The sequence below is a fragment of the Clupea harengus genome, chromosome 24 (genome assembly GCF_900700415.2).
Source record: "Clupea harengus chromosome 24, Ch_v2.0.2, whole genome shotgun sequence".
NCBI lineage: Eukaryota > Metazoa > Chordata > Actinopteri > Clupeiformes > Clupeidae > Clupea > Clupea harengus.
The window spans coordinates 795,032-805,031 of NC_045175.1; the positions used below are offsets into that span (position 1 = coordinate 795,032).

Here is a 10,000-nt window from a genome sequence, read left to right on the forward strand (position 1 = left end):
ATACCAGTGTATGCCCCCTACATCTCTTTGGCGTGGGCACGGCGCCCCCTACATCTCTTTGGCGTGGGCATGGTGCCCCCTACATCTCTTTGGCGTGGGCACGGCGCCCCCTACATCTCTTTGGCGTGGGCACGGCGCCCCCTACATCTCTTTGCCGTGGGCACGGCGCCCCCTACATCTCTTTGGCGTGGGCATGGTGCCCCCTACATCTCTTTGGCGTGGGCACGGCGGTGGTTTGGTGGTTAGGGTGTTGAGGAGGGGGTCGTGTGCGCGCAGAAGAAACCCATGAGGAGATTAGGAGTGATGCTCACGCGTGCCATTCATCATGTCTGCACAACTAGAGCCTTCCTCTGTACATGTTTTAACTACAAAATACATACATACACACACACACACACACACACACACACACGAACACACACATACACCACACACCACACACGCACACACACACACGAACACACACATACACCACACACCACACACACACACAACACACGCACACACACACACACACACACACACACACACACACGAACACACACACACACACACACACACACACCACATACCACACTTCCACGCACACTTCCAATTCCACGCACACGCAAACGCACACACACCACACACCACACACACACACACACACACACACACACGAACAAACACACACACACACACACACACACACACACACACACATGTACAGCCAAATACTAACACACACAAAGAGACATACACATGAAAGTGCCCATATGTCCTGACATTCTTTTTTGCCTTTGTGATCATTTGCACGCACAACCCTGACAGAGGCAGGGGACTTGGCTTGACACCAGTGGAATTCACAACATGGGCTTCACAGGCCTCATGGGAATACTAAAAGGACCACTCACATGTCTGTTCCAGTTTGTTAGCAAGAGTGTATGAAGTGTGTGTGTGTGTGTGTGAGTGTGTGTGTGTGTGTGTGTGTGTCTGTGTGTACTGGTGTGTGTGCGAGTGAGTCAAAGTCAGTGCTTTTATCCATGTGAATGTGTGGTTGTGCTTTTGAAATGTATTTCTGAATTACATCTATGTGTGTGTGTATGTGTATCTCTCTCTCTCTCTCTCTGTCTCTGTCTCTGTGTGTGTGTGTGTATGTGCATGCATGTGTGCATATATATGTGTAGGTGCATATATATCTCTGTGTGTGTGTGTGTGTGTGTGTGTGTGTATGCGTGCATGTGCGTATGTGCATATATGTGTGTGTGTGTGTGTGTGTGTGCGCTTCTGTTTGTGTTACTGTAAGCTACTCTTCCCAAGTTGCTGCGATCTATGGGCAGAAATGAATTTGAATAATTTATAATTGAATTAGAATTGCTCTACTTAAATAATTGCATTGAAAAACTGAAACTCAATAGCATCATTTGAAATTGAATGTATTCGTTTGGAACTGAATTCTAATAAACTTGAAATGGAATGTAATATAATGAAATTGAATGTGTTTGCTCTGAAACAATTTGATCCTCACTGAAAATGTAACTCTCTACATACCTCCACATTCTGTTCAAACTCAGTTTCAGTTCTTGCAGTTCAATGTCAGTTTGCTGAGACACACACTTCTGGACGTTGAAGAAGAGCAATCGAGTGCCGATTGTTAAGTCTGACACCTCGTGTGATGTCATAGCAATGTTCAGGTCCAACCGCTCCTTCAGATGCCAAAGGCAAGCAACGATGGTGGAAACTGGGAACTGTTTCACGATCTCTTCCCTCTTTAGTCCTGTTTATCGATCATTCAGAAATCACATATGTCTATGTCTTGGCAAAATGACTGACTTCATGAGAGCTATGTTGTTACCATGTGGGAGTGGGAAATGCATCACAGTGCTGACAGTGTCTCCGATATTTAGGTTTTTGCAAGGGTATGTTCATTTAGAAAAAAAAAAATTTCACTACGTTCCTTTTACTCTCATGTTATTATTGCTGAGGTCCTTTCGAATATAATCATACATGCCACTTTTGCCTCAATGTTTTTAGTTAGGGGAAATATACAAAAACATCAAGGCATGTCAGACTACCCAAAAGAGTCTATATTAAATACAGAATAAGCAACGAAACACCCAGTAAAACGCCAGTGCAAACAACAGTAACACAGAGCATAGCTCAGCAATTAGTTACAATTGTTATTGCCTTATAAAATAGGATGCAGTTGATGCAGTTTAAAAAGATGGGTTTTAAGAGACAGCTTTTAATTCTGTAATGGAGTCCAGTCTGCGGATGTAAGGGGGAAATAAGTTCCCAAGTTTGGGTGTAGTATGGAAGAAAGGCCCTGGCGCCCATTCTGCTGAGGTCGATGGCTGGTAGTGCCCGTGGATCTGCTGTTGAAGACTGCGGGGAGCGAGAGGGAGTGTCAGCCTGAAGGAGGTCTGGGAGATAAACAGGGGAAAGATTATAGGGAGCTTTAAATGTTAATAGCAAGATTTCAAAAGCTGATCCATTGTGCCACGGGGAGCCCGTGTAATTGAATCAGCAGGGGTGTGACATATTCAGTGGACTTTGATCATGAAATAATCCACGCTGTGGAGTTCTAAATGAGTTGAAGTCGGTGAAGACGTTTTTTTTTGGGGGGGGGGGTGCCTGCAAGGATCGCATTACAGTTGCCAATGTGTGATGGGACCAAAGCATTGACTAAGACTTCGGTGGAGTGTCAAAGCAGGGAGTAGTCTGGGGATATTTCATTTGTGATGTGACATTGGGTATATGACTGGAGAAAGAAACGGTCAAGGATGACACCAAGGCTCTTAACCTCAGTGGAGCAAGGGAATGCATTGGTTATTTACATTTACATTTAGCAGACGCTTTTATCCAAAGGGACATACAAGGGGAGAGAACAATCAAGTTACGAGCAATAGAGACCTGGTGTAACAATAAATACTATTTTACATAAGAAATAGATAAAAGTGCAGGAATGTAACTACTGTAAGTGCAAGTTAAGTACTAGTAGAAGTGCAAGTTAGGAAGGGAGGTACTCTCTGAAGAGTTGGGTCTTCAAGAGCTTCTTAAAAGTAGAGAGGGACGACCTGCCCTATTATTATGGTTGTTGGTTATATGACTGGAGAAAGAAACTGTCCAGCCGGCCCTGAGAAAAGAGTGGACCCAGGTGTTCTCAGTGAGTAAATCTCGTCTCCGGCTCGGACACGTGAGTGGTAGCGCGAGACGGAGATGAGATGCTAATGGAAGCCGGTCTACACACGTACTCACTGATGCGCAGTGTTGAGAGAGACACTACACTGACACTAACGCTCAGCATTTTGTTCTCCCCAGCCTTATCTGCAGTGACAGATTTTTTTTGCTTTTCATTTGGTCTCCCCTTAACATTTTCCTATTTGATTTTCCATCTGAGAGGTGGAATACTTACTTGCTGCAGCTTTTCAAAGCATGTCTCACATGGTGGAGCTTGGGTTCACCCAGAGATGAAATGTGTTCAAATAAAGAGACGTACTGGTGCAGGAATTGGGTAAATTTTAACCTTACGATCAAAAATGAAACAGTGTTTTCTCAGTGTTTGTGTTTCAGAGTACATTTATAAAACTTTAACCCTCTATTTTTTTTTTACCAAATGTTCTTTTTTCTTGGCATGTTTTCACAGAGTTTGCAGAAAACTACATATTGGCCTCAAAGGAACGAGAGACAGAATGAGACAGAGAGAAAGATTGAGAGAGGGAATAATAATTTCCTCAGTAGTCCTTGATACACACTGAAGACCCCCTAGATAGTCTGTACTGTAGGGTTCCTCAAATACTCAAATATTTATGATGGCTGTTTTTGGAAGTGTTCCAGTTTAGGAGCAGCGATTCAAGGTCTCTTGCCTCAGCACCTGAATCTGGTTATATAAACTGCAAGAGAGAGAGAGAGAGAGAGAGAGAGAGTGTGTGTGTGAGTGGAGAGAGAGAGAGAGAGAGAGAGAGAGAGAGAGAGAGAAAGAGAGCAAGAGAGTGTGTGTGTGTGTGTGTGTGTGTGTGTGTGTGTGTGAGTGGAGAGAGAGAGTGAGTGTGGGGGTAGGGATATCTGTGGTTGGTGAATGGACCACAATGAGTACTTCATTACCAGCAGAAATGAGCCAGGCCCTGTTGGAGTGGTAATTAAAGCTACATACAAAGCATGTCGTGTATAATCACACACACCACACCAAAACCACACTACACACACACACACACACACACACACACACACACACACACACACACACACACACACACACACACACACACACACACACACACACACACATGCCTATACTATTCTCCAGTCAAATGAGTCCAGTACTACATTTACATTTACATTTAGTCATTTAGCAGACGCTTTTGTCCAAAGCGACGTACAAGGGACACTACACACTCAGTCATCGTGAAATGCACACAGTTACGGTCCAAAATCGACAATTAATTTTTTAATCTCACGTGTTCCACCTGATGCAGCAAACTGACACTAATGGAAAATGGCTGTTGGTCCAGAGAGAGCTTATTTCAGGGTTTTACTGTATAACTTCTCTCAGCTGGATCTGAGAAGAAAGAATGGCTTGTTTTGTTTCTTTTCCTTTGCATGTTTCAAATAACTGTGTGTGTTCGGTATCCCCCAGTTAAAAGTAGACAGGGATGAATTAAAATGAATACGGCTGACAATATGGATTTAAGAGATGGTTTCTGATTCTGAGAGCAGACAGGCTGTGTGGGAAAACTGCTATGCTATGCTACCGTTTGTCTTTACCTCAGCCCTCTGTCATAACATTAACATAACCATGCCATGACCCTGTTCTAACCAATACCATGTATACTATAGTGTATACTCACTTTTCCCCACCCTTCTTCAACCTTTAACACTCTGGAGTCCGAGGCCTTTTAGACTCTTTTAGGTAGTCTGACCAGTCACCCTACACAATGAATATTGATGAGTCAGGTTTTCTTGCCACATCATGACCCAATAGCAAATCTCACGTAGATGTAAAACAAACTCAGATTCTGTAATGGGGGAAACCTCTTTACATGAATCCAGTCACACAATTGATATGACCATATGATAAATCTATAATATATATCACAGTAGATGCTATATCCTATCACCATGACATTTAAGGTCCATTGATTCAGCCATATCATGTTACCGTTATTGGTAGGGACCAGGACAGCTCTGATCATGTTATATGCCATCACAGCCCATGTCACAGGCTATTAAACACTCATAGGAGGGAGTGACCTTAGTGCTCTGATACACCTCACGAACCCACGGATGGTGGTAGTGTGTGCAGTGGGCTCAGTGAAGTGGAGATCATGTGCCAGAGTGCTCGGCTGGGCTGCCGAGGTCAGATGGTGTTTGTGAGTGCTTCCTGGTGTGTGGGGACTCTGAAGCCGGTGGTTTTCTGCATCGGAACTGATGTTCAACATCTGGCTTCTGTCATTAGCCAGTCATTTCTGTCATTTCTGTCAGCAAATGGAATTCACTTAAAATACTCTTTGCCTCTCTTTGCCCTCCCTCCCTCCCTCTGCCTGTCCGTCTTTCTTTCTTTTATGTCTCTCCACCCTGTGAATCATTCTTCCTTTCCTATGCAGACTTTTCAGCACCCGATCCCTAATGGATGTTGTGTCATGGAGTTGCATGCTATGTGTTCCCTTTAGTAAACAACACTACTTTGTCTGTACTCTTCTCAGGAAGGAGAACCTTCATTTTTAATACTAAAACCTTCATGTTTTATGATATAGGGGATTTAAAATAACTATGATCCTTTGTCTAATGCTCCATGGAATTTACTTGATGCATGTTTCGAATGAATATTTCATGGTCAATTAATAGTTAATGATGAGATGAACATGTTTTAATTCAAAACTGCCCAGGGAAACCTCTGCCAGAAGCTTTTTGGTAGATCAGATTAACTTGATGGATATCACAATGTAATGGTCTTTTTTTATTTGATACATTTGATTTAGATGAAAATGTGTGTCCCCAGCACTGGTCTCAGGGGAACTCCATTCATGATCTATTCATTACAACGGAAATGTTGCTATCTCAGAGGAATCGGATGTGTTGTTCCATATATATATATATATCAATCATGATTTTGTTCTAACCTCCACTCCCTTTTATCTCTCGTTTTTCAGGGTTGTGGAGTACTCTTTGGACCTGCAAAACATCAATCTCACAGCAATCAGAACAGTGCGAGTGCTGCGACCCCTTAAAGCCATCAACCGGGTGCCAAGTAAGTGGTTGCTGTAGGGAGTAATTTCCACTTTTCTGTTATTTATCTCTGAGAAAACTAAATTGAGGAGCTTTCCCTCTACCATTTCCTCCCTGACATGCTGAGCTGTTTTTTTTCAGGATTTTTAGGTGATATTTATATATTCACATTGGTTACAACAGAAACAACTCTGAGGATTTGCTCTCACCTCTGAGTAGAAATATGGAGATGTATTGATTGTGGTTTTGAGAGCTCATTAGTATTCAGCATTCATATAAGACAGAAGAGTCCAACTGAAATTTTACATAATCTCAGTCCACCACTTCAGACCTCAAAAAATGAGAGTTCAGTATTGAAAGGTCACAAGTGAAAACACATTTATATGGGAAAAAACCCTACATAAGCCAACCAACCACACATACCATTATAGCCTAACATCTTTAAATTACACCATGAATAACGCCCAGGGCACAAGCTCTCTCACTCTCACTCTCTCTCTCTCTCTCTCTCTCTCTCTGTCTCTCTCTCTCTCTCTCTCTCTCTCTGTCTCTCTCTGAAATGTGATTACCCTCGAGGTAATGTTGACTTGCCTGATCTGCAGAGATGATTGTGTGCCTTGGGCCACCTCAGGCAGACTCTTGGTTTCGAGAGGAGGCGTCAAACTCCGTCTCCACAGCCACACGCTGCAGTGTGAAACGCTGTCACGAGGGCAGATGAACATGCCACAGGGGAGCGTGAGGACTCAAGTGTGAGGCGACTCATTAGGCCGGCTCGAGAGCGGTGTAGAGAGGTGTGAGAGGTACACGTGCCAAAGAGAAAGAGGGATGAGAAAAAGAAAGAGGGATGAGAAAGAGAAAGAGAGGAAAGTGAAATGTGATCCATGGAAAAAAGCCGATGTGGGGGGAATGAGGCTGCATCTGAATCGTATTCATTTCACAAGGTCGTAGTATAGATATTGGAGATGGTGTTTTTGCGGTGTTTTTTTTTTGTTTGTTTGTTGTTTGTGATGTCTTTTCAGAGGCCTGCTGCATAATCCATGCTTTGGCAGTGCTGCATTTGTCATTTGAATTTGATTAACCAAATGAGAGGAGGATAGGGAGAGAGAGAGAGAGATGAGCAAAAACAAAAGAAAAGAAACAATCAGGACAGGAGTATCAACAGACGACAACACTCACACTCACACACACACACACACACACACACACACACACACACACACACACACACACACACACACACACACACACTCACACTCACACTCACACACACACACACACACACACACACAAACACACTCCAGGCTTTGTTTGGAGGATCAGCAGTGATCCCCAAAGTCTTTCATGGCAGGATTTGAGGCAGGAGAAGGGGGACCTCTCCTCCTCTCTCGTATCCACTTCCGGTAAGACTCCTGCACAGAGCTTGAGAGAAAAAAAATAACAAAATCTCTCACGAAATCTCTCGCCGTCTGTTACTGAGATCAAAGAGCCGAGCCAACAGCGCCGGCAGCTGATGTCCGCGAGATCCCCTTTAGACGACAGATCCCAGCTTACCCCTCTCTCGAAAGTGGAGGAGAAGGAGTGAAATGGGTCTCTTTCCCTTCGCATCGACCACCCCTATTCCCTTTCTTCCACAGTGTGTAAAGGAGGCTAATGGCCAGTGCTGGAGAGGTGTTCTGAAGACGACTGGTGAGGGAGGGAGAGAGAAATGAGAGATCAAATAGAGGAGTGAGACAAAGAAGGGACACAGACAGCATCCACCCAAACCATAGCCATATCCATATCCATATCCATAGCCATAGCCATAGCCATAGCCATAGCCATAGCCATAGCCATAGCCATAGCCAAAACTGAGTATCAAAGAGTAGCAGCATGTTTGTAGTTTGTTACTTCATCAAACCAGGGATAGAGTATATGCGATAGAGAGACTGTAACCTCTGAGATGTTTCTTATGTTCCTTCCTCAGTCCTAGTGTTACTCGGTGGTACTGCAGAAAAAGTACACAAACAGTGTATCTCTCTTATGCTACAAGATCATTGTACTGTCATTTCCAGTGGGCAGTTAATGTTGGAGGCATATGCCAAGACTGGTCATTTTCCTCAGGCCACCCACAGGCCTCCAGCCAGTGCGTGTAAACATACTCTGTATTTGTCACGAGGGAGATCCCGCACGCCTCTGTGCTTCTAAGTCTAACCATATGCATGTGTGATGCATGCCAACGCAAGCAACGCCCACGTCGCCTGAGCTGGGAGAATCTGCGGTCCACTGGACGAAAAGCAGAAGGGCTATGTGTGCATGGCATATGTGTTTGTAATATAATACATATAAATGTACGCAAGCGTGAGTGTATGAATAGATAAGATAATGTGGCAAACAAATATGGGTATCATGAGCTAGTGTTGAAGAAAAGTATGAATATCATGAGTTAGTGTGGAAGAATAAGTATAGATATCATGAGCTAGTGTTGAAGAAAAGTATGAATATCATGAGTTAGTGTGGAAGAATAAGTATAGATATCATGAGCTAGTGTAAGGGCTTCGTTGTGGTTGTTTTGTGGACAATAACCTAAATTACCAGACACGCCTGATGTGGGCTTTCCATGAGCAAACCTAGAATGGGACTTGTCTTGCTACACGCTGGTCTGTGAGACGCTGATGTAGTCTGGTGTTCTGCAGCCAGCTTAGTCATGCTTATCTCTCCTCTAATTGGATTGTTTGATGTGGGGATTCAATTTTACTTTTATACTTACCCAGGCTGTAAGAGAAGATCATGGGACCCGCAAAGACCCCCATGCAAATGTAATTATTATTAGTGGAATTAAGAGATGGGTATGAAACAGGAAATGTTGCAATCAGGCATATCAGATGACATGTCTTGTAATACAAGAAAAAAAGAAGAAAGAAAAAAAACGGGGAGCGCAATATTGAGCCCCATTTTAATTCCCACTGCAGAGAAAGAAACTTTTGCCTGAAGTCTGGCTCCAGCCCTATAAATGGTTGATGGTACAAGAGTTCTTTGGCAGCGCTGCAGATTTAATTTGGGTCTTTATTTAGACGCTTATAAAAGAGGCAATCGACTCCTTTATTAAACTCTGTTTCAGAGGACAGCAGGGTTGGGGAGTCTGCCTCACCACCAGCCCCCTCCTCATTCAGCTGCAAGAGAGAAGACAAACACAGTCTCTCTCTCTCTCTCTCTTTCTCTCTCTCTTTCTCTCTCTCTCTTTCTTTCTTTCTCTCTCTCTCTCTGGCTTTCTTTCTCTCTCCCTCTTTCTCTCCATCTCTCTCTCTCTGTCTTTCATATTCTGTCCGTCTGTCTGCTCATTGTCACTGTCTGTCTGGCTCTTCTCCTCTGGAGAGCCACATGTATAGTCTATCTGCATGTCCATTCCCATCCCTCAGTCTCTGGCTCCTCTCTTCCTCTCATTCTTTATCTGTGAATGTGAGTCTCTCAGGCTATCCCATATGGAAAAATCTGTAAAATTCCTACATGTTCAATTTGATATAGTGCAATTATAGTCCCTTTCAAATACAGGAACAGTATTTGGTCAGTCTTTCTAATTCTTCACTGAACATCACCTTAACCAAACCCAACACCTAACCCTAGCCTTAACCATACATTTTAGTAAACAGTCTCAACATATAATTTGTTCATGATCTGTAGATAGTCTATAGGGGACCATACAAATAAAGTGTGACCAAACTATGTTATACTTGTATGTTGAAGGGCATTATGCCATTTTAATATGAAATGTATATGCAAGCGCTTTACCACAGATTTATCATGCAAGTATTGTACATGT

The 10,000-nt window shown here is 43.3% G+C and overlaps 1 protein-coding gene across 1 annotated transcript in view; it reads left to right on the forward strand.

Moving 5' to 3' along the window:
- Nucleotides 1-10,000, forward strand: part of LOC105908852 (voltage-dependent T-type calcium channel subunit alpha-1I-like) — a 69,510-nt gene that overhangs the window by 10,479 nt on the left and 49,031 nt on the right. Inside the window, exon 3 of the mRNA XM_031562653.2 lies at nt 6,129-6,226. Coding sequence (XP_031418513.2) covers nt 6,129-6,226 — 98 coding nt within the window. The remainder of the gene's footprint in view (nt 1-6,128; nt 6,227-10,000) is intronic.